We start from the raw sequence: 26316 nt of genomic DNA on the forward strand, positions 1-26316 counted from the left end.
GTCCCTGCTACGAACAGATTCAACCACAGCAGGCTGCTCAAGGCCATGTCCAGCCAGGTTTTGAATATCTCCAAGGACAGAGACTTCACAATCTCTCTGGGTAACCTGATCCAGTGTTTCACCACCCTTACAGTAAAGTTTTTTTACTCATTTTTAAATGGAATTTCCTGTATTGTGTCCATTGCTGGCACAGGACACGGCCAAGAAGCATCTGCCTCCATCTTCTTTACTCTTGACCCCACGTATTTATACACAGTCGTAAGATTATCCCTGAGCCTCCTTCCATCTGTCAGATGCTCCAATCCCTTCATCATGTTCATGGCCCTTTGCTGGACTCACTCCAATATGTCCATGTCTCTTGTACTGGGGAGCACAGAACTAGACCCAGCTCTCCAGATGTGTCTCACCAGTGCTGAGTACAGGGGAGGGATCACCTCCCTCAACCTGCTGGCAATGCTCTGCCTCAGACCAGTATGCACACATAGCTGGCTCATGTTCAACTTACTGTCCTTTGTTATATACCTTTCAAATTATTCAAAATTACCTGTCTTCACTGAGGTTTCTTGCATAACACACTTAAGACCCTCTCAATGATTAAAAAGAAGCAGAATCAGTAAACTGCTGACAGCTCAGCATCCTTTCTTCAGCAACGTACTGGGTCTGGCTGGGCTGGAGTTAACTTTCCCCACAGCAGCCCGTATAGGACTGTGTTTGGATTTGTGGCTGAAATGGCATTGATAACACAGCAACATTTTGGCTACTGCTGAGCAGTGCACTCACAGTGTTGTAGGTTGGGATTGGGCAAGGGGTTAGATGGGGACAGAGCCAGGATAGCTAACCCAAACTCACCAGAGGGATATTCCATACCACATAGTATCTATCACACTCAGCAATAAAAGCTGAGGGTAAGGAGGTAGAGAGGACACACACAGAAATGACTATTTGTGGTTATGACATTTGTCTTCCAAAGCAACTGCTACATGTAATGAGGATCTGCTTCCCAGGAAGAGGCTGGACATCTGTCTGCTGATGGGAAGTACTGAATAAATTCCACTTTTCGCTTTGCTTCCATGCACAGCTTTTGCTTTTCTTATTAAACTGCCTTTATCTCACAATTTTCACCTTATTTTCTACCCTGTCTTGCTGAGGAGGGGGAGTAAGAGAGCAACTTGGGGGGGGTTGGCAGCCAAGATCAAGCCACCACATATAAATATGTCAAAAGAATGATGAACATATAATATTTATTAAAATCACTGCCAATTGAAGAAATGTCCAGTCAACAGTTTTGTTGATTTTTTTTTCCCCCAGATAAAATGATTGAGAAATACTTTGTCTATCTATATTCTTCTTATTTTTAAATTCAAAGGGCCAGACACTTGATTAGGTCTCTCTCAACAAGGAAGATGCATCTATAAAGACTTAGGCTACACCTACGCTGAAGGATAAACAGAAATTTCCAGCGAACAATATTATACCTTTACTTTACCTTTCTGTCTCTTCCTACCTGCAAACATGTGCAGGGAAATCATGTAGCATACATCTGGAACGCTCAGGGAGTACCTTAATAATTTCAGTATGGCTGTTTTGGCATCCTTGATTTCCCTTCTGTTGATTTGTCTCTCTTACCTCAGACCCATTATTTCCAGGTGTAAAGTTTATTTCTACAGTCTTTTGGCCCTTTCTTCCCTCAGCTGTGGCTCGTGCTGCAGCTCTACAGCCTCAAAGCCCATTGTGTCTTCTACAGATGGCCACGAGGTGGAGGCCCTTGACTTAAAGAACCAGGCGTCTGTCTGTCCTAAGGCATACCAAGAGCTTTGGCTAGCAGGAAACACTGGGGTTTAACACAGCTGGAAACCTAAACAGTCTCAGAAACAGACAAAACTGGGATTTGTCATATTCTCCTGGGCCACTGAAGCTCTCACTTGCATTGGCAAGGTCAGGACGAAAAGCAAACACTCCCAGATTCCCACCTATGCAAATGATTTGACACTGTAGCTGGGTCTTGCAGCAGGAAAAAAGGAAGATGGGAACAGGATACTACAGATACACATTTCTAGTGCCTGGACAGCATTGCACTATCTGGTTCTAGAAGAGCAAGAGTGATGCTGTGGTATTATGTGCCAGCCAGAAGTGCAAACTGCCAGAATCAGAGGAAAGGACCAGGAAGCAGGAATTAACAGAAGAGTGGGGCAATCTAACATGCACTATACTTCTCCCTCAGTACATCTGCACCTATTGTCTGAAACAGAACAGTCAGTGCTTCTCTAATATCACTGATGTGATTACATACCATTCCTGAAGCTGGAAATACATCACTTATGCTCCCATTAGCAATCCACTCTACTGTAACTCGTCCATATGTTCCTATTAAACGTTCAATATTCAAGGTGATTAAGCTGTCCTGTTCCATTTCTTCAACTTGCTTAAATAAAGAACTCTGGAAAATATAAAGCACCAGAACCATAATATTATTTTCTTATAAAGAAAAGTTTCTTCAGGGATCTGGGTATTCAACAGGGGACAGTGATATTGGGCATCAATAAGTTAATCTACTATTAAGTAGCTAAATACATGTTCATTGATTAAATTTATATGTCCTAATTTTCAGAGGTACTCAATACTCCCAGATTTCATGGATGTAAGAATTTAAAATGTCAGGCCTCTTTATCCTAAGGCAAAAAACCCAATGTTTTTTGTTGGGTTTTTTTTAGTACATTATTGTATGTCCAAATTGTATGAAGCAGATAACAAAACAAGTGGACCTTCAAGAGAGACATAGTTTTACTGCTGTTACTTTACTGTTATTCACCCTCCTCACACAAGTCCAGATGCAATGTTTCATTTAGTAATGACTCTTCTGTGTTTTATATCTTCAGTATGCTTTTACTATATAGCTGTCTAGATAACTTCTACAGTGTTTGATGATTTAAGAATTAACCACTCCAAATAATACCTTCAGTCTGACATTTTTTCCAAAGAAATTATTCTGTTCTGGCAGACCGGTTCATCTTGTGATGTAACCCAAATAGCATCTTTTTCAGGGGAAAAGGATCTTCAGACTTGTTTACTTAATTCCCTTGATTAACCAACCAGTAACAACTCTATGGTGATATCATAAATGCCATCTGAAAACTGAATTTTTAGGATGTTGCAAAACCAAGCTGGTAAACTAATGTGTTAATCTAAATTTAAGGGGATTATAAACATCTCACAAAAGGGACAGAGTGTGGAACTGATTTTCTACCACCTTGTGTTCTATGTAATCACACAGCAATGCTGAATGGATGTTAAAAAGCTTCTAACTCTCCTGTCACATGCTCCAGTCTACAGTTTTCGTACATTTTTGTTCCATTCCTCAGAAATTATATATACATATTTTAATGATTTACCTTAGAAGTTTTACCTGAGCAAATGCAATGACTCCGTAGGCATTGTCATTGGAAGGAATAATTATGTTAACAAAATGATGAACACCAATCTCTGCACCTCCCTTAGGGTTTTTCAACCACACTTTGAAGCATTCTTCCTCCTCTGGGATGATGTCATCCAGGACATTGACTGCTATCACAGCTTCCATGTCCCCAGGCTCAAATATCAATTCACCTGAACTAGCATAAAAACACACACATCAAATAATTATAAACTGAGGATAGCTGATTAATGAACTTTGAAAGCACTGCTGTAAATTTAACGAGCATTTTTGGAGGTGAAATTATTGTTTATATTCCTGAGGAAGTAATTAAGGTTTAAAGGTTGTGGGTTTTCTGTTGGTTTGGGGTTTTTTTAATTACAATAGATCATAGAGTAACAAATTAATTATGAAAGTAATTTAATTTATCCTAAACAAAAGCTTTACAAAAATCAAGTCATAACTGCAAGTCCTTTCTTGCCATGTTTTAAAGCCAGTTGTGAGGCTCTTTGACTTCAGGTTATCTTAAATCCACCTGTGAAAAATTCTCGTTAGTGTTAATAAGCACACCACATTCAGAAGTATAGAACGCTCTCTACTGTAACAAAAACAGTATCACAGAAAAAGAAATGCAAGAGCTAGGAGAAAATTATATAAAACAAAAAAACCTACCTAGGTATAAAATCTGACTGGTTGGAGATAGTGGTCAGCTCATAAATGTGGGAGTTGGACTCTACGGACAAAGCAATCAAGCTCTTGCTGGAATTCAGAGACCTTGCAGTAGCTGAAGTGATATGATCCACATATGGGCCTTCCAGCATTACAGAGAACTGGTTCCCTTCTGAGTTCCAAGAATACAGTGTTGTTGTGTCCTTACCAGATAGAAGGATGTGAACTGCATTGAGCAAGGAGGAGAAAAAAGAAATATTCAGCGATATATTTAAAAGTTCTCCTTGTAATGCCAGAAATGCCATTGGTAGTACAATGATTATAGTAACTTTTAAAGTCTGAAAAATAATACAAAAAAATAAGCACACATATTTCTGCAATTCCAGCATTACAAATTAGGACTTGAACAAATATTTTCATTTAAGTCTTACCTAAACCTGAAGGAGGCACAAAAACATGGATGTTTCTTACAGAGCAGACTGGAAGAGATTGAAAGTGTCTAAAGGTAGACTGCCCTGTCTCCCAGATGAAAATTTCAGAAGAATTTCCAGATTCTGCAAAGGAGCAAAATGACAAAACTTACATTATTTTGCTGCCTGTTAGCTAAATCGCACACTGGTGGCCATTCAAAAGGCAGAGTTTGGCAGCTTTAATTACGAAGTGAGAATAATTATCACATTTTCCTTTTTACTTGGTGCTTTACTAGGTGGGTGCTGGTCTCTTCTGTCAGATGGCTGGTGATAGGATGAGAGGAAATGGCCTCAAGTTGTGGCAGGGGAGGTTTAGATTGGATATTAGGAAAAATTTCTTTACTGAAAGGGTTGTCAGGTATTGGAACAGGCTGCCCAGGGAAGTGGTGCAGTCACCATCCCTGGAGGTATTCAAAAAGCGCGTAGACAAGGCACTTCAGAACATGGTTTAGTGGGCATGGTTGACGGTTGGACTTAATGGTCTTAAAGGTCCTTTCCAACCTAAATGATTCTATTATTCTATAACTCCATAGTATGACTGATCTCCATGGGATGATTCATCCACTGACATCATTTAAGGGCTTTTCTGCACACATTCACATATAAGGACACTAAGATTGCCAGTAGACAACAGCCAATTGCAAAGAAACCTATCGACTTCAACATAAACTTTTCAATAGGCATAGGGATGCAGTCATAAAACAATGCCTAAAATGTCATACTTGTAATAAAAAACACATGTGCTTTGCTGACCAATGATCTTTGCATATCACAAAGCTCAGAAAAGCTTAGAAAGGGTGCAATCAGCAGCTAGATGAATAGTTGTTATTTCCTATCGTTCTTGGGAAAATATTTCATTAGTTTCATAAGTATTTGAGAACAAACACAATGCTTTTATTTTCTGAGGGACAAACCAGAGATTTCTTTGATAAAATGCTTATCAGTGAATTGTCACTCCCCAGTAATACTTTAATCCCCATCTAAACTCCTTCACCCCAAATGCCTTTGCTACCAAACAAGCCAGCATATACTTAGCAAACTCAGTGTTCAGCTTCTGCTAAATACCTTTTGCAACAATTAAATAGATATCAGATCCAGAAATCCAGGCCTCCATATGTTTTATTTCTTTTGCTGGTAATTGATGAAGATTCCTAAACTCATTATTCAACCACTGGTACAAGAGAATGTTCTGGCTGGTATTTGATAAAGAAACTAATAGGTACATAATGCCTCCTCTAGGAAACAAGGCTATGTTCAGAGCTCTGTAAAGTGGAAGTTGATGATGCAGCACAAATATATCTTTATTCCACTGGAAAACCTGTGGAAATATAAAATACTTTTTTCATTATAAATTTGTGATTAGCACCAAGAGAAGACAAATTAAGTGTCATGATGAAAACCTGGGAATATAGTGAACTGAATTCCTCATTTCTAAGGTGGACCCTACATTAAGGCAGAAGCACACTGGTAAGTAACTATCTTGCTGCAAGCAGCTGTGCCTGTTCTTCAGATTAATAGGTTTATGGTCAGAAGCTGTTACTGTTCTTATAGGTGTTTAACATGCTAGATTTCAAAACAGAAATAACACTAGCAATAAAATCAAACCAAATGTAAATTATATGTTAAAGTAGAGAGTATTGCTACATTTAAACAAGCCCAGAATTTTAAGTCTTATAAATCTGTAATAGAAATGTAAGTAATTTTTCAGAAAAATATACTTACAGTTTTTTTATCCTTCATATTTCAAACTCAAAACTAACGAAACTACCCTAGCCACATCAAAGCCAGGAAAGACAAGTGTATTCTAACCTGAATAGAACTGGAACTGGTTGTGTGACTCACAAAAATCAAATAGTCTTCTTCATCCACAGCAAAATGTTTCACATGCCTGGTATCCAGAATAGAAAGTGTCTGTATCTGTGAGGGAAATATGACAAAAATGGTGTTTGGAAGTCACTTCAAGTGACAAGTTTATCCATATATACACTTACTTTTAAAATTTGCAAAATTACATATAAAACTATATATAAAATACATAAAATTACATATATGTAATTTTACAATTTTCAAAATATGTCTACATACGTGGGGTTAATTTACAAAATTAATATAACTTAGCACACATTTTTCAGAGAATGTTTTATGACTTGATTGCTCCACAATCTCTTTCCTCGCTTCCTAGGTTATTTTCCCCACCCCCCAAAATATAAGTATAAAAACACAGTAGACAAACAGCTGTAAATACTTAAATCACTGAAGTCATGCAGAGTGTTAGGGCCCCAAACTAGCTGAGCACAGAGTGCTTTTTTCTAAAACATGGCTGGACTGAAGGGCCTCCCGAGGTCCTTTCCAACCCCATTATTTTATGATTTTGTAAGTAAAACAGATTTACCTTCAACAGTCTGTGTCCAGGCATGAATGCATACACACTGTTGTTGGAAGCTCCCTGCCTGGCTCCCCCATGAGTAATCACAAGGTAGGGAGAGGCACGGATTTGGAAAGACACACAGCTCTTAGGATTCCACATACTGAAATTCTGAGGGAGGAATAAAAATTAAAACTGAGACTTAAATTCTTTATTAAGTAGCATGCTTGTTGTTTGCAAGCAAATATTTACCTCGACAGGAACAAAAACTCCCTTCCATTGGTAGACAGTAGAAAACGTAGCTGGAGGCATACGCAACAGAATACCATACAGGATTTCTCCCGATGTAAAGAAACACCAGCTAGACACTGACTCTTCCACAAAACTTTGCAAGACAGACAGGACACTGATACTACCTCCTGCAATATAGTAAAAGAAAATACTATTTATTCTTGAGGTCTTTTTCAATGCCATTTTCATGGCATTGAAATCATTTTCATGATTTGCTTGCCAAAACCAGATCTAGTATCAGAAATGCTGAAGTTGTCTCTAAATAGTTGGTAAAAGTGTAAATGCACAGAAATGTTACAGTACTGAGGATGTAATGAGAGTTAAGCAATAAATGTATTCTTCATATATTACAATTGCACATGGAAGATGCACAGGCAATTTGAGTCTGATTCAGAACAATTCAGTTTGGAATTTAGCTATTGAGCAAATTAGCTAGATAGCAAGTAGTGAAAAAAGTGACAAAGAAACTACAAAATGTATGTGTTTGTCCTTCTTCTCTCCCCCATCACAACAAGCAGTCATGGCACTAAGATTCTTAAACTGCCTAAGCTGTTTGATTGGCTTACAGGAAAAAGCACTGCATTGTCAGAACTAAAGTCCAAGAGCTAAATTCCCAATCCCACACATAGGTTAGACCAGCTGTTGAGCCAGAGAGGGTATTCATCCATGTTCAAAATCAGATATTTCATGTTTTGCCGCCTTAGTTTCAGTCTGGATTAGTAAGCAGCTATACATGTATCAGTACCAGAACAAAAAATGCTTAGCATGGAAATGGGAACAAGTAGGCAGAGATGGAAGGATGGCTTCTTTCAATGGCAGTGCTGACTTGGACCAGATTAAAGTGTTCATGAAATTACATCCTGAGACTCCCACAAAAGCATCTCAGTAGGCACACTGGGAGATATGATACAACATGTGTGGTGGCATTTTTTCAGGCTAAGGCTATGTCAGGTTTATATAAAGTGTGTCTCTTATACCATGTTAGAAAAATCCAAAGTTACTAGTAGTAAAGAACAGATTTTATTAAACAAAAGTCTAGTGACAACAATGTTCATATAAGCAGCAAGGAAAGCAATACAGATTATCGAAACTCTGGCAGAAGTAGCTGATGACAAGGTGACTCTTAAGCAGCTAAGCTCTTTTATCTAATGAATTTTGACATGCTCAGAAAAATATTAATTAATGTGATCAAGTCTGAATATTTGCATTTACATTCCAAAGTTACATCTCCTATATGTTTGGCTAGTCTCTTGCTACCTCCACTCTGACAAAAGCCGTGGATGCTCTTGATAAAGTGAACGTACTTATGCCAAATGCAGTATCCGACAATGTCTCCCACTCAACACTCACAGACACGTTGAGCCCGTTAGTCCTTGAAACTTTCAAATAAACTGTAGTGTTAGCTTCTTCAATTATGAGGAAATTTGTCCTGAATGTGAGAATTGTGAAAATAAAGAAAAAATGTATTATTTTTATTGTATACGAATAAGATTCTTACAGTACAATTCCAGTGCAGAATATACAAGAGAAATAAAAAGAAAATATTAATAACTGGTTTTGCTATCTGATGGACTGATAACTACATTAATGTAGGTTGTCCAATATTTCTTACGACAACACCTTGGGAAAATCATAGGAAATTCAACAAAATCTTAAACCAGACTGAAATTTAACACACCAGCTGTAAGCTTTAAGCTGAATGATTTTTGAAAATGTCATTCCATATGGTTCATTTGCTTCTGAAAAACAGCCTGGAGTGAAAGTGTATTTTACACAAGCTTAAAAACAAAAATAAATTAAAAAACGTATGACTCCCTGGGCACTGATCTGAGGTTTGGAGCTCTTAACATGGATTACTCTTAGTGGAGTATTTAGGAACTAATGAAGTACTGTTTTATGAAAAAATCCATAGAGAAATTGAAATTTTTAATGATGAATAGTCCATTTTAAGTGTTTTTCTGTTCTTTTGTATGGCAGTAATAGTATTTGTCAGATAGTGTACTTTTCAAAATTACAGATGTTTTACAATTGGATTGCTGAATTTCTTTAAAGGGATTTGTCAAGAAAAAAATTGTAGAGAGATACCATCTCTATTGAATATGAAAAACCTCCCTTTAACTGAATCAGTGTTTAGTACCTATTTGTAACTGGATAGATGCTGAAAAGCCCTAGTGGAGCCTGGTTCTGTAATACTGTAATCATAGTTTGTATTCTTGTGCCTAGTCTGGCTCCTCCAGTTGGATTGAACAGGGTGACAATAAAGTGCTCATCCATTTCTGGTTCTTCATCCAGTATTGCAGAAATATGCAGCGTCTGACAAGAAAACAAGCATAGAAAGCTGTTGAGACTTGACAGCTAATGATGACACTACCCTATCAGACCACGCTACTCTTTTACTGTACGCCTTTGGATAGCACAGCAGGAGAATAGCAGCTCTTGAAACCGGAGAGGGCAGAAGTGAGGCAAGGATGGTTCAGGCTGAGGTTCTAAAGTCATCCCTCTGGTGACCTCCATTGGTGCAACACTAAAATGAGCATATCTAATTTTTTTTTTTTCTTCTCCTTTTTTCTCCTCTCATCCTAAGACCCTCTGAAATGTAATAGGTTTTGATCCTTTTTTTCATACTTCAGTTCTCTACTTATTCCACACATTCTTTGGTAATTCATAGTCCCTGTACAGCAACCTGATCCCCTAACGCAGCTCAGTCAAGTTGGTTTTAATTTACTTTAGTTGGCAACTAAACTAGCTCCTGGGCAACAGGGTAATTCCACTAATGGTGCTGGGAAGAAAGAAGGAAAAAAGGCAAGAATAGAGGGATGTTTAAATGCGCTCTCTCTCTTCTTGGTGTTTCTTTCCCTCTACTGCACCACTGCGGATAAGAATAGGATCCTCTCAAGGTGGTCTCAAATTAGCAGAGAATTATCTAGAAATAGGTAGGTGTTTTCACTATCATTTGGTGCTCATTGTCATCCTTCCCACTACCCAAACAAAAGTTAAAGAGGTATGCATAGCTTTGCTACAGAAAAAAAAAGTTAGTAATAATTGATCTGGAACTAAACTGAAGCTTACAACCTTTTAGATCCCTATTTACTTCTGCAATAAACCATATTTAGAGACTGTTTAAAGAAGTCTTTGACTTCCCACAGATCTGCTGCACTGGCCAGCACTGCAGTTCCAAATGCATTTATATGTTTCCAGAAAGGTTTGTTTCAGATTCTACCCCACCAGCCATAATGTGCTAACCTGTTACTGACCCTAGCTTCACTGACAAAGTAAAATAAAATACAAAAACCAAACTGCCATTAAACTTCAGCAGGGTCAGGATTTCACAAACATAAGCTAGCTCTTTTTCTAGCTGACATTCTTGTGGGGACGGTACAGAGGCAGTGAGCTTAATACTCCCAGAAGAATAAGTTATTTTCTATTCCTAGGACATTGAGACCTGTTCACTTTTTGTATTTGCTGTAGCATACCCTGTTCAGTTTAGACCCACCTAAGTATCACGTTACAGAATGGGATTTTTACTTCAACCTTAACTATTTACACTTGTAAATTATCACATAATTTCAAAGTTTGTGTTTCAGCTACATGCTGAACACATACGAAGAAATGTTCCTGTGCATACATAAACACTATATACCCATTATATTGTTTTCAGTTTACCTCAACTATTACAAAGAGAGGAATATCTACAGAAGAGCACATTTAATGTTTAGGCACTCCCACTGCCATGACTCAAATTGCTCTGAGAATGAAGGAAAACATAAGAAACAAATAAATACAAGAAAAAACACAGACATTTCTGAAATCTTTCCAACAATTTCAAAAAAGCTTTCTTCACTTCTCTGGTAATAACAATCATATTACCTTGAATCTGACTCCCTCTTCCAGCACAATATATCCTTGAGAAGGGGTCAAATCCACTGATGCCTCTGAAGAATTAATTTCACTTACAAGATATTGAACAGTCACGGTACCAAATATTCCCTGAGGAGGTTCTCTAATAATACTTAATACTGCAACACTTTCCATCAAATGGAGAGCCGTTTGCTCTCTTAGGAAGAAGTGATCGCTGTTATTGAATGACAAAACTCCATGGCCATCATCACTGGCAAGTATAGTAATTGTGGCTTTTGAGAAATAAATAATGGAAATATTCTTTAATTAATATAGTAAAATATAATTGTACATATATACAAATAAAATACATACAAACACAAATCCATTCTTCCTTTAGTGTATATATAATGCTTTTATGTCCATGATAATACTTGAAAAGAATATGTAAGTATTTTACTTTATCTAGGAAGATTTCTAGGCAGGAAGAATCTAGACTCTCTTACTAAAAAGCTCACTTTCACACTTTTTGATTCCTTATTTTACATATTGTCTTGTTAATTGCATAGACTTCATAGGGATGTTTAAGAACTTTCCAAAGGAGTATAAAGATCTACCATAGCAGGGTGTCATGGTTTAACCCCAGCCAGCAACTAAGCACCACACAGCTGCTCACTCACTCCCCCTCCTTTCAGCGGGATTGGGGAGAGAATTGGAAGGAAAAAGGTGAAACTCGTTGGCTGAGATAAGAACAGTTCAGTAGAACAGAAAGGAAGAAACCAATAATGATAATAATAACAACAATAAAATGGCAATACTAATAATAAAAGGACTGGAATATACAAGTGATGCACAATGCAATTGCTCACCACTTGCTGACCAATGCCCAGTTAGCTCCCAAGCACCCATCCCCCCAGGCCAGCTCCCCCTACTTTATATACTGGGCATGACGTCACATGGTATGGAATACCCCTTTGGCCAGTTTGGGTCAGCTGCCCTGGCTCTGACCCCTCCCAACCTCCTGTGCCCCTCCAGCCTTCTTGCTGGCTGGGCATGAGAAGCTGAAAAATCCTTGACTTACGTCTAAACACTACTTAGCAACGACTGAAAACATCAGTGTGTTATCAACATTCTTCTCATACTGAACCCAAAACATAACACTATACCAGCTACTAGGAAGAAAATTAACTCTATCCCAGCCGAAACCAGGACACGGGGCAATGGTGTTTTCTGAAATATGATTATGCAGAAGAATGAAATTAAAATGACTGCCATACAATTCCAAAGAACAAGAATGTTAAAACTAAGTTTTACCTGTTGTGTTCTCTCCTAATTCCAGCCCCAGAGAGGGATTTGTTAATATTAACTGGAATTTCTCATCACCTTCAGGAATATCATCATCAAAAATTGTAACAACAACAGATTTATTCCTTTCTCCATCAGCAAAAAAGAGAGTCTAGCATTGAAACACAGAAATCATTGAATACTTAACAGCTGTTAATAAACACAGAATTTTTCAACTAAGGGAAACAATTGTCTTAAATAGAAAGGAAAAGGAGGCAAGAAGAGCTAGAATCTCTATGTCCCTTATAAATTGATTGAAACAGCAGTAAAAAAGTTCAGCACATTGTAGAATGAGGACAAGCAAGAGCAATTTACTTTGACAGGTCTGTTGTAAAAAATATGAAACCTTGTATGAAATCTTATACGCTCTTTTCTAAGCAAAACTCTATTGAGATAGATGTTTGAAAGTTTACAGTGTGTCTTGTATTTAAAAATACTTCGGTATTTTAAAAGAAAGAAACAGTAAAATACGAAGACTAATTTCATCTCATTCTATTCAGATGACCAAAGCAATTGAAACAAGTTGAAAAAATCTAGCTGCACTACTGATCATTCTGAAGAATAGACAAGAAGACAATGTTCTGAGGAAGCTGAAGGAATGAAAAGTAGTAGATTTAGATTTGCTTCTTACCCTTGAGGTCACATTAAAATCCAAACCCAGCTGTGCCTCCAAATTTTGGGCATAAAAAAATACAGACACGTTGCCATATGAACCTCTGTTTCGGTATGCCATTATTGTCAGATTCCCATGAGATTCATTAACTTCAAACCTAAAACAAAAAGCAAGAAAAATTCTCAGTGCTCACTGAGCATGTTCTTTTGAATAAGATATAGATAGTTGTTATACTTTCACTTCAAATCATTCCCTCTGCTTTATAAGAAAAAGGTATCATCACAGTATCAGCATCATTACAATGGTCTAATACAACCTTTTTACCTTTGTTTCTTATCTAAATGGAATTAAGCTATATGGCATTGTGCTTTTTTCCTGGTTATGAGTGGCAGATTAAGCCCGTCTATGTTCATGGATGCCTTCTTCCTAGCGCCTGGAAGTTAGTCAGAGAAAAAGATCTGGGAGATGTGAGTGTGTATCGTTACATGGGTGTAGAGGCTGGGGGAGTGAGGGAAGTTCACAATATAAAAGGACAGCAGTGAAAGTTAAGTACATGGTAGCAAAAGATTTCTGAGTAAACATATTGGAAATGTTGGGTTTCAGTGTGGGAATTATTTTAACACTTTCCAGTTCTACTGAATTGAATGGAATGATGCTTTTCCATCTCAAAGATCTGGCCCTATTTTTAATAGGAGTTTTACTGTTAACTGAAAATGAAAATAATCTGGCAACCCCAATCACTGACACAGTGAGTTCTTCAAGGAGACAAGACTTACTTGGTAGTTTTCCATTCAATTACTCCGCTTACTCCATCACTAGCATCAATAATAATTTGAGAAGCTAAACCTTCCACATCTAAAATGGAAAACAGGACAAAAATGAAAGAACAATAAAGTACATTTTCATGATTTTCAAGAATAATAGAAGCATTTCTTAAATCTCTACTATTTTTGTAGAAGAAATACATAATTTTCTGTTTCCAAAATGTGGAGGAGAAAATGGTAGTGGGCAAGATAATTGGAAAGGCTCAAAGAAAATCTGTCCTTACTACCTTACTGTTAGAACCGCAACACAGTATCTTGAATTAATAATGCATACAGAAAAGACTAAAGAAAATTCAGAAAGCAAAAAACAACACAGAAAAATTAGGAAATACAAAAAGCAAGATTTGTCATGGAATCTTAATTTGTCTGCATTGTGTGTGTTTATTATGATGACATGCAACATTTTTGCAGACTGTGCCATTTTGAATACGGGAGGGAAAATGAGTAAGAAAGAATAATAAATGATGCAGTATTTCATTTCCTATTCATGTTTCAGTGCCTGATCATAAACCTTACTGGCACACACCTCAGATTCTGCTACAAATACAGAATTATTAATTTCTTTGTAGGCTGTTTATGTACTGTAACATTCTATGGCTCCATTAATACATATGTACCTTCACAATAACTCTGAAAGATTGTTGTATGTATTGCACTGTGAAAATACTGAATAATAGATCAAAGCCAGAAATGTCCACTAATTTCAGGGACCAGAACTTGACAGTCAGAACTTAATTCTGAGAAAATAGTGCCTTGATTTGTTCAGACAACAGCACCGCATGACTACCTTAATTTACTGCAACTTACTTTTAATAAGACTGAAAAAGAAATGAAGAAAAGAATGACAGTTTCTACAACCAAACTGACTCCACTGAATCCGTAGTAAACATACTATAGTTAGATCCCTAGGAAAGATTTCTATCTATTCAGATAAAACTGAATAAAAGTGAAAGGTCATTGCCATGAATCCAAACCTGTCACTATGAGGTAATGATGAAGAACAGCAGTAGCTGCAAAACCTCTACACAAACAGCAGAAATGTTATTGATGTTTAGAAATCTGGAGGGAGTGCTAGCAATTACAGACCTTTCAGCTTCACTCCTAACCCGCATTTTCCCTTGTCCTGTCATAGTCAGATCAGTTCACCTAGGATCTGTAATACTTGGCTTTCAACATCAGACCTCTTATTTCATGTCTGGCATCCTTCACCTCCCCTGATGTCCCCCTGCCCCCCTCCCACAGCTTAGCAGTTTCTTGTATCCATTAAGTTTACTCCTCTTTCTTTCACCATTCTCAGCTGTTGATAATTTTCCTTTTTTTTTTAATTCCTTGCCCTTTTGTATTTGAGTCAGGGTCTTTCTTCAACCTTTTCTAGAAGATGGGAGCAAGAGGAGCATGGAGAAAACAACAGAACTGTCTTTATGGTTGCTGTTTCTGCTTCTTATCAGTGAAGCCTCAGATCAGAAATAAAGGTCACCTGAGTTCAGTGTGTTCAACTCTACATCACAGACATACCAGACTCACTCCACATATTGCAGGCACATGGCCATGATAGGAACAGCAAATGCAATATACTACGGATGTGTAGTATTGACTGCACATGCCTGTATCATGTGCAGAACACCCATCTCTTTTGGTATTAGACACCTCCTAGAAATACTTCAAATACAGGGTATGGGATTGCTAGAAATCCTAAACAAATGCATTGCACCAACAAGAAGTTAAATTGTCAATCATAACAAATCAAACTATACCAACAGGGAAAAAAAGATTAGAAAATAGTCTGATAACAGAATTTGTAGTGACATTTACAATGAGGACAAGTTTTTGCCTCATGGGTTAAAACTATTATCTGTTCATCCTAAGTACATTTAACCCAATGCAGATATTACAGCAGGGTTGAATGGTCACAATTCAAAGAGATTGCCAACCCCTTACAACAGAAGGTGAGACTATACAGCAACCAACACAATTTAGTTAAGAAAAATCCTCTGTAGTTATATGTTACTGTTTATGCTTTAGATTTTAGACTCAACTAATCACAGTCTCTACAAATCAGCAATGAGTCTTGCAAGTTACCTTTCAATCTGTAACGAATTAACTCTGTCACTTCTATAGGCATGCAAAGAAAAGGGAAGAGTCAAAGAAGATATTAGAAATAATCAGTATAACTAGTCTCTAGTACCACAGGATAACCCAAGTGCCCTTAAAGCCAATGGCAGCTATGCTATTGAATTCAGAAGCGGAATGAGGAGCTAAGAAAATGATAAATGAAGTTCACTGGAAGAGTAGGAAAACCATAGGATATGACTCCTAAAAGTAAATCTGATAACAAGTAATAAAAAGAGACTTTTAAAAGAGTGAACAAAGTAATCACATCAAGTAATTTTTTTTACATTTTTGTTTCCATTATGTACTTGGAAATGAAAATCAGATTAACACAGTGCCAATAAAACTTTTCAGAAAATTGTTCTCTCCAACTGTTAATTACTAACTCTTCTATGAAAATTGCCTTATAATTTTTCCAGAGCTCAAAAAAGTAAGAAGCAAGTGAATAATGAAAAAGTTTGATATTCTACAATGTTTCTTTCAGAATATCCTGTATCATTGGCATAGTGGGCAAGTAAGTGCAATAATGATCATATGCCAGAGTAATAAAATCTGCATGCAATTCATATAAAAGAAAACCAAAGATAATTCTGTATAAGTGGTTTTACCCAGCCTAGGTGGGGAAGAAGTTGAATGGTTCATGATGAGTTCCACTGAAGTTAAATTAACCAAGAAGAATTCTTGTACCTCTGGCACATCATCCTGCAAAACACAAATTCAGTACATCCTCTTTTCATTTTCCTCTAAGAAACTGTCACAGAAATCACCAAAAAGCAACACACTAGAAGTCTCTAATATTATAGCAACACTAGAATTAATTTATTTTTCCATTTTCCTGAAATACTTTTATTGTGTGTAAAATTTATTATCTTGAATGAATTATGAAGACAGACATTATGTTTCATGAAAAAGACTCTGTGGTGAAACTAAACTATTCTTGTGAATAAATTTCTGCCCAGTTTTAAAGGCATAAACCCTGACCACTGAAAAAGTAAGAGCCTGTAGCAAGCAATGAATTACACTGTTCTGAACATCAGATAGTAAAGTCTTAACGAGACAGCTTAATTTCATTTATGCATAGGTAGAGCTGTTTTCTGTTATTATTTGTCCTTCTGTGATTTTAACATTAAGATAAAAGCCACCTTTCTAAATGACAAGGAGATATATAGCTTTAAGCAATATATAGGTTGCAAGCTTCAGGTTCCAAAATATTCCTCTTCTGATCAGTATAGATCATACAGATCAGTATAGAATGAAAGGGTTTGAAGTTTACCTCTAGAATAGTAATATTTATGGCAGCTGATGTTTCTCCTTCTTCCAAAATCAGTGAGTCAGAAACAGCTATATAATCAGCTCCTGGTTCAGCCAAGGTCCCTTCTGTTTGATTACTTAAGGTGAGCAATCCTGGAACTGTGGCATAGGTAACATTGATAGCACCTGTTCAATTTGTAACAAAAAACCCCATTTTTTTCAATTCTTATGTAATGCTCATAGACAAAGAAAAGAGATCAAATGCTCATCCACAAAATGAAAAGCCTAACTGCAAAACAGAAGGATTAAAAAATTAATCTGGAGCCAACGGAACTTTGTTACTGTTTTTAATGTGCTTTCAGTCCAGCCTTTGGCGATTTGTTCAATATCACAGGATTCAAAAACCATTAGGACCAAAGGTTTTCAGATATTGAGGAGCTGTGGACCACAAATGTTACATTGGTGAAGTACTACCTGGAACTTCTAATGTATTATTAATATCAGGTGTGGTGCCAAGGGAAGTAGAATGTTTCAGGAACAACTGAAAATATCTAAGAAAGGCTCTGAAGACAGTGCTGGGAGATACAGCTTAATAAACCTAGTTCCCTTCCCAGGCAGATTGACATAGACTTCAATAAAGAATAAAAATTAGGGGACACACTGATAAATGTTACCAAGGGAAAAAGTTAGCCATAATTTTTTTATAATAAAGCCATGTCTTACTAAGCTGCCAGGGTAAGCCAAGTTGCAAATTTAAAAAGAGTGATCCTGGAGATAAAATGACAGATGAAATTCAAAGCTAGTCTGTATGAAATAAAATATAAGGTATAAAGGAATCTTAGTTTTAATAAATAATGATGGACTTTAAGTAAGAGATCTTACATTTACTATGGATACTTTTCTTAAAGCATTAGTTTCCTAAGTAGTGTTCCAAAAGTAAATTAGATACAGATTGATATTAAAAAAAGAAATGGGAAAACAGAAATTTCATTAAAATGCCTCTACAAATCTGTGGTGTGTCCAGATCTTGAAGACTTGTTTTAACTGGTCACTTCTCTTCAAAACAGATATAACCAAAGAAACTAAGAGGGATTATCACTGGGGTCTCAATATAGTCTAAAAAGGTAAATAGGAAATGATTACAAGTTATCTCACAATATAAGTCAAAATTCTCAGGCAACAAACAAAAGAAAATATTTTTTCACACAGCACATTATTGAATTCTGAATTAAGTACCACTTAATTTTATGGATGTCAAAAGACAAACTGATTTAAAACAGAGCAAGAAATTCTCAGAGGAGACATAAACTGAATTCAGTGGTCTGAATGCAACTTTTTCCATGGGACATTCCTAAGCTGCCAACTTCTGGAAGTTTAGAGGGGAAATATGTGGGAATGATCATTCCATACAAGCTCCTTTCTCGCATGCTTTTTATTTCTTCTGGAGAAACTAACACTTTGAGACAGATACATTAGACATAAAGGTAGTAACCCTAATAGCCAACTAGTTACATCACAGCTCCCAGACTCCTTGCTGTGGAAATGAGGGCTATGGCTCCAGTTTTTACTAAAACTTAGTTTCCAAGCCTGCAGTAAGAACCTAGAAATTCTGCAAATATCAATCGTATCCAAGATTTTTCAAAATTTCCAGCCTCCCTGTCATGGCTTTCATTTGCCTAATGATTACCTAAACAGAACTTCCTTTCTCTTGAGTTATTATACAAACCTAGAGATCCAAATTCTCTGTTAATAAAAAGCTGAACCGTTTTGTTTTCCTCTGGAATTAAAACTACCCTGGATGGGGAAGCAAAATTCAAAACTCCATGTGGTTCATCACTAGCTTCTACTGTCAGGACAGCTTCATATCCTTGACTATCCAAAACAGCAGCACCTGAAGAAGAAACTCCTGCAAAATAATCAATGGACAACAGTGAATAAAGTGTTATGCAACTAATTTTTCTGTCTTATATTACTGCTATTATTACATATAGCAGTCAGTATAATAACAGTCAGTAACAGTGCAAATGAAATTAAACCAAACGCATTATGTGCTCACTGAAATTTATGGATGGTGTGGAACGTATATATATTTACGTTCTATAACAGACACAGGAACATACAATCACAACAGAAATTGTATGCATACTAAGTATACAGTCACAAAAACGTATTAAGAAATGAGGAAACTTAATGGGCCAGTGCCAAGTATCAACTGCTCTAAACTTCCTCCATTGTAAAACAAAAGAGAAAGTTTTCCCAGGAATTAACTCCAAAAATTAAAATTACATTCAACTTCTCAATGATTCCATTAAGAAATTACTCTCTTTTCCAAATGTTGCTTTGATGAATAATTGTTGTTCTATTAATTCATGCTTATCCTGATGGATTACAAGAGTCAACAAATGATTCTGGCAAGTTGGTAAGGCACTTAGCTGCAACACAATCCATGTCCAGTTAGTTTGGTGTTTAGACATTAATTTCAGTTTAACAAAGGGTAGTTCAGAAGGGATGCAGTTTCACACTTCTTTTCTCATTATAATTTGAATGGCAAGAATAAAATATTCTGACCTCCTTGAATTCAGAGACAGATCAGAAAGTCAGCTTGCAGCATGACAAGATTGCTTTAAAAGATAAAAATATCTGCTTATGTCATGGCAACTGTATCCATAGAATCATAGAATCATTTAGGTTGGAAAAGACCTTCAAGATTATCGAGTCCAACCATCATCCATGCCCACTAAACCATGTTCTGGAGTACCTTGTCTACGTGCTTTTTGAATACCTCCAGGGACGGTGGCTCCACCACTTCCCTGGGCAGCCTGTTCCAGTGCTTGACAACCCTTTCGATAAAGAAATTTGTCCTAACATCCAACCTAAATCTCCCTTGCCGCAACTTGAGGCCATTTCCTCTGGTCCTGTCTCCAGCCACCTGATAGAAAAGACCAACACCCCCCTCACTACAACCCCCTTTCAGATAGTTGTAGAGAGCGATCAGGTCTCCCCTCAGCCTCTTCTTCTCCAGACTAAACAACCCCAGCTCCCTCAGCCGTTCCGCATAAGACTTGTGCTCCAGGCCCCTCACCAGCTTGGTTGCCCTTCTCTGGACATGCTCCAGCCCCTCCATGTCTTTCCTGCAGTGAGGGGCCCAAAACTGAACACAGGACTCGAGGTGCGGCCTCACCAGTGCCCAGTACAGGGGAACAACCACCTCCCTGCTCCTGCTGGCCACACTATTTCTGATACAGGCCAGGATGCCGTTGGCCTTCTTGGCCACCTGGGCACACTGCTGGCTCATATCCAGCCGGCTGTCCACCAGCACCCCCAGGTCTTTCTCTGCCGGGCAGCTTTCCAGCCACTCTTCCCCAAGCCTGTAGTGCTGCGTGGGGTTGTTGTGACCGAAGTGCAGGACCCGGCACTTGGTCTTGTTGAACCTCGTACAACTGGCCTCAGCCCATCGATCCAGCCTGTCCAGATCCCTCTGTAGAGCCTGCCTACCCTCCAGCAGATCAACCGTCCCGCCCAACTTGGTGTCATCCACAAACTTACTGAGGGTGCACTCAATCCCCTCGTCCAGATCGTTGATAAAGATATTAAAGAGGACTGGCCCCAGTACTGAGCCCTGGGGAACACCACTTGTGACCAGCCACCAACTGGATTTCACCCCATTCACCACAACCCTCTGGGCTCGGCCATCCAGCCAGTTTTTCACCCAGCAATCCAGACCACATTAGTAAGCTCAAGTTTGTATTCAGTTACAGGGAAGCAAATAACCACTGAATTTAAACAGGTAGAGCTAAATCAGGTTTAAAACCAATTAAGGAAAACTGCAAAGACACTGTGGGTTTTATATATATATATATTTATACACACAAGGATCAAGCCTGTTTCAATAAAATGTGAATGAACTTTGCATAGTTTACACCAGCTGCAGTATGCTTGGTTCTACACTTCCAAAAGGGATTAATAGATATGAAAATATTACTACTAAATGGTAGTTTTAAGATATAGCAGGCTATAGTTCTGCATTACCTTCCGTTTTGATGTTGTATAAGATGATCTGGTATTCTTCTTTTTCTTCAGGAATATGGTCATCCAGCAAGTGAACATACAATGTTGTATTCAATGTCTCCTATTTATTTTATTGATAAATTGATTAGTCATTATTGTATAAAATACAAGTGATACCACTCTATCGTATGTATTTGGAATAACACCTTTAAGAAATGTAAAGTTAAAGCATTGAAAACTATAAACTCTCTCCAGTTTAGAACTCCAAGAGTAAAGGAGCAAGTAAATAACCAGACCAAGAAACAAAGACTGCTATAAAAGCACGCTCATATTCTCAGCTCAGTTCTAATTACAATATTTTCCTGTAGCCATTAGCTTTGTTTATGGACTTACCTCAGGAAAAAAGAGTATTCCAGAATAGTTTTCAAAATTTTGTTTTACGTTATGCCCAACTATCTTCCATTCAACAGTAACATTTCCCAGTCCTGGGGCAGTTCTTACAATATGGAATTGCAGTTGTTCTCCTAGGAACAAAGGATAAGACACAATATTTTGGGGTTTCCTTTCCTACATATCAGTTACAAAAATGAGAAGCCAAAAACATGAATCACAGTTAAAATAATTTTTCTTAAAGACATTAATGTTATATATATAACACATTTGTTCTTAATACTGAAAAAAACAACCCAAACCTAAACTCTTTCCTCCTTTTTTTTTCTGGTTTTAGTCTACTGTTGGAAAGAACTATCAAAATGTGAGGGAACCTGGTACAGATAAATAACTTAGAAAGTAAATGCCCATCAAAACATGCACAAACAGAAGAGCAATACCTGTCAGTGAACTCCACAAAACGGTAAATGCTGTAAGCACCAGCTATAACACAAATAATTTTCTACAACAGCTAACTGGCAAGGAATATATGTTTTCCTAACATTTGCAGTGTCTTGTGACTTTAGATAGTGCATGCAGAAAAATGCTTATAATTACCTGTAAGTTCCATTTATGTGAGTTTGAACTTATAAAAATCATCAGTGTTAAAAAATATCCAGAAAATTATAATATTTAATAATTTATAATTTTAAAAAACATATTTTATATATATATATAATAATTTGTATTTAAAATTTTTAATAACTTCTTCTAATTTCTGGGATAATTAGTATCAATTGACAATGTGCATCTATAAGAAGCAATTATGTTATTTTCCACATTTGTAGCATTTAACCCAACGGGCACTTTAATTAAAAAGAGTAAACTCCTTAGAAATCTTTGTAAAATGAAGAAAATTTCTGTAATTTATATAATATTAAATATTTACACAAATTTATAAAATGTATATAGTTTATATAGTATTAAATATTTTAAATATGGCCATGTGAAATTAACATGTTATATCAATATGAAATAGATCAGCAGGTGAAACTGGTAATATTTTGCAATACATTCACATTAGAGGACCAATGTTTATTTATAATATGTAAGTGTATTGCATCCATATGTCAACAGCATTTTTCAAGTCTGCGTAATTTAAGTTTGCCAGTATGTACAGTGTTGCATTGGCTTTCAAACATATGAAATATGCAGAAATCTGTAATACTGAGATGTCTGGAAATAGTAATACATGATATTTTTTTTGCTTACTAAAGAATGGAGAAAACTAAACAAAAATTTGCCAGAATGTATTCTACTGATGCAAAACAAGAAATCTGACAAACTTAGTTCCATCCCCAACTGACTGACTAAGTCTTTCTTAATATTCCTATAAACTGACTTGAATTTTTTTCACTGTTGCAAAATCTGAGAATAATTCCCTCTTTTGATTTGTATTACGCAGACACTTAGAAGCAACCCTGTTGAGAAACATTGAGATATGTCTATGAAAGTGAAAGAGAAGAGGTGGTTATGTGGCTTCTTACTCCATGGCATAAAGAGCTGAGCAGCTCAGCTAGTCTCTCTGATTATGTAATTTAAAGAGCATCAGGTTAGGATGCTATCTGGCTATTCCAGTATATTATATTGCAGGACAGTGTTGTACAGCTAAAACTTGCAGGAACAATTTGAATATTTTCGAGACGTGTTCTTTTTTAGGTAAGAAAATATTAGAGAGATGCATGTATATTGGCTACCAATGACAGAGATATGAACAACTAACTTCAAGAGACCTTAATATAATTAATTAAAATATAAAATTGTGAAGAAGTAATACAAGAATTTTATACACCCATTTTCAAATAAATAGAATTAGTATTTGTTATTCAGCCTCAACATTTCAAACTTCAGTTAAGCCTTGGAGATGTATCAACATTCATATCTTTGTCTTAAGTTGTTCCATATTGCTTCTAAGAGAATAAAAGAATCCAAAATTTATTGACATCACAAGGATTCTGCTTCTACAGTCAGATATCTGAGGATAGAGTGCCAGTTTACAGGTTCCCCTGAGGCTAATTTATCATATTGTTTAACACTGCACTTAAATCCATTCTATCTTATTTGAGAATTTTGCACATCCATTGCTAACAAATAAATATTTAACAGAAAAATGGTTACTTTAGTACCATTGCAGAATGTATAATTTAGACAAAGCTTATTTCAATACATTATGTAATACAAAGAATTTTCACTGAAGACTGGGACAAAATGCTTTATGATGCAGAAGCCTATTACACTGTAATCCAAACACTAAGAAACCTGAAGCACAATTCATCATAATTACAGACCCCAAGTAGTTTATTACTGACCCACGTTTCTTGGTCAGCTTTACCAAAATCTTTGGTATCCCCATCCAGAAAGAAACACTAATACAAGATTTCTGAAAATTGAAAGTGTTACTAGGTTAACTTCACTATTTTGTTTTAAGATTTTTAATATTTAACCATGTTATCCATACCTTTAGATTTTGACATTTCTCAGGGAGAAGGGGGCCTCAGCCATCCTCCTTCCTTATTTCAAGCTGCAGTTCATTTTCCTCTGATATGGTCACAGCCACACAACTGTTGCATGTCTCTGCCTGCACTAAAATGCTACCCTTGCCCTCAATAAGGTGATAAATAATATGCACAGCTTGAGAATAATACGCACAGCTTGAGAATAATACAGATTTGCTTGACAGAAATTGTTCAACAATACAATAAATATAAAAGATAATCATATTTGGATTTATGACTGATAAATTTTCTTTTCAGAACAAAAAAACCTTGTACTGAAAATGAAATAAAAACACTGAAATCATCTAAAGGCCTTAGCTCATTCTTCTTTTATAAAAGGGAATTAGTTTGGTTGGTTTTTCTTGCTGTAAGACAATGCACTCTTTTTCACAAGCTGGAGGAATTTCCAAACTACAGCAGAGTATTGAAGCTCCAAATGGCCAGCATTTGCTAGCATGCTGTGAATAATATTTAACCAGCGGAAAGTATTCAGGGTCATCATAACCTTTGGGAATGAGACAGTTTGTATTAATTCCTTGTGCTCATTAACAGCTCCTCTTAGCCTGCCAGATTGCAGCTGGCTTGGCAGGCTTATCAGAACCGTTAATGTGGAGGAATAAAGGATGAAAACCAGGCACACACTAGCCCAGAATTAACACAAACCATATCTAGATAAAAAACAAAAGGTTATGATGCCCTTTCATTTCTGGAAAAAAAGCAGAACATGTTTGGTTGAGAAAGACTTTTTTCTTCAAACAGAAAATGCAATGCACACATTCCTGGACAGCAAGTTTCTGTTTTGTTAACTTTCCCTGCTCATCAGCTTACACGTCAGAGAATATGATACTGCAATACATTGAGATTCCAGCAAAAGCTGCCAAAAGCAATCACCATTAGTACTGTTATTATCCTATGCAAAGCTGCATCAAACCTTAGATCAAACATGCAACACACTCTTTTAAAGCACTAGTAGAAACCTTTGGTCCATATCTAATTATCATTGTTTTTTCTCAAATGTCATGACTGATGACAGCAAGATTGCTACATTCCTAAATTAGCTGCCATGAAAAAGCATAAACAGAAAATCTTAAAACAGCAGGTTATTGAGTCAGGAAAAGGGAAGACAAGATCCTAATCTTTCTGTAGGAAAATTTTCTAGAAGATTTAAAGTGAATTGTAAGTCACTGATAGATGAGATTTTCTTATGACTACTAATAGGTGTGTATGATGGGAGTTATATACAGTTCTGGAATATGGTATAAATGAGTAAGACAAGAAATGCTAAAAGGAGCTTTGAAATGCAATACCAATAGAACCAAGGCATGATCTTCAGAAAAAAGGAAACCACAGATGATGATATATAAAATGGTTTTGGAAATGCTGTGTTCTTCCTTTCCCCTTTAAGTGCTACACTTGCAAGCGTTAAAATTCAAAGAAATACATGCCAAGTATACGGTTAGAGCTGCTTGCTGGCATTCTTTGAACAGTGATACAAGCAATCACTGTGAGTCATTATAAACAGAAAGCATGGCAATGGACGCTAATGTTAAACAAACTCAGTGTGACCAACACAAAGAACCCACCTTCACGACCAATAACAGATCTTGAGGCTGTCTGGAAGCTAATAATTCCTGCCACATTGTCACTTGCCAGAATAATCACTGTGACAGTGTCAAAACTGGGTAGAATCTGACTCCCTCCTTCAGTATGGACCAGGCTGATTATGATACTTTCATTATCCTCTGGCTCTGGATCATCTAAAATGGTCAGCGTGATCATCTTTTTTGTTTCCCCTACAAGGAGAAGAACACAGACATACTTATGTGTGCACATGGAAAAGACATAAAAAAGACTTAATAACCTCCTTTTGCAGGAAATACTTAAAAAATATAAAAAAGGACATGAAGCATATTTATTTATTTACCTGTCTAGAATTTACTGAATGTCATTATGAAGTTTTATTCAATTACTATTGAAAAGTTACTTTAAGGCAATGTAATTATCAAATTATTAAATATACTATGTAGAAATTAACAATGCAGGCATAATTTCTGAATGTCTAGAATTCTTTATTTGCATTGTAAGTTCTCTGCATTAAAACGGGCTGTCATTGTGTTAGTTATTTGTCTTCTGGACTATCCATGAATGATAATGTAAACAGCAAACATGATCAATTACCAGTCTCTAGAATCCATTATACTT

At 36.6% G+C, this 26316-nt stretch overlaps 1 protein-coding gene across 3 annotated transcripts in view; it reads right to left on the reverse strand.

The window, feature by feature from the left end:
- ADGRV1 (adhesion G protein-coupled receptor V1) overlaps nt 1–26316 on the reverse strand; it is a 295859-nt gene that overhangs the window by 202068 nt on the left and 67475 nt on the right. For 2 of the 3 annotated variants that reach the window (XM_052777366.1, XM_052777369.1), the window contains exons 34-54: nt 25698–25907; nt 21584–21714; nt 21212–21311; nt 18909–19088; nt 17205–17368; nt 16540–16633; nt 15902–15934; nt 13775–13853; nt 13017–13155; nt 12356–12497; nt 11072–11334; nt 9342–9517; nt 8509–8633; nt 7166–7332; nt 6941–7084; nt 6358–6465; nt 5614–5866; nt 4510–4632; nt 4082–4304; nt 3404–3608; nt 2291–2437 (exon numbers count right to left, since the gene is read on the reverse strand). In XM_052777366.1, coding sequence (XP_052633326.1) covers nt 2291–2437; nt 3404–3608; nt 4082–4304; nt 4510–4632; nt 5614–5866; nt 6358–6465; nt 6941–7084; nt 7166–7332; nt 8509–8633; nt 9342–9517; nt 11072–11334; nt 12356–12497; nt 13017–13155; nt 13775–13853; nt 15902–15934; nt 16540–16633; nt 17205–17368; nt 18909–19088; nt 21212–21311; nt 21584–21714; nt 25698–25907 — 3206 coding nt within the window. The remainder of the gene's footprint in view (nt 1–2290; nt 2438–3403; nt 3609–4081; nt 4305–4509; nt 4633–5613; nt 5867–6357; nt 6466–6940; nt 7085–7165; nt 7333–8508; nt 8634–9341; nt 9518–11071; nt 11335–12355; nt 12498–13016; nt 13156–13774; nt 13854–15901; nt 15935–16539; nt 16634–17204; nt 17369–18908; nt 19089–21211; nt 21312–21583; nt 21715–25697; nt 25908–26316) is intronic. The other variant, XM_052777368.1, reaches the window with a different exon arrangement.

Source organism: Harpia harpyja, chromosome Z, assembly GCF_026419915.1.
Source record: "Harpia harpyja isolate bHarHar1 chromosome Z, bHarHar1 primary haplotype, whole genome shotgun sequence".
In the NCBI taxonomy this organism is placed as follows: domain Eukaryota; kingdom Metazoa; phylum Chordata; class Aves; order Accipitriformes; family Accipitridae; genus Harpia; species Harpia harpyja.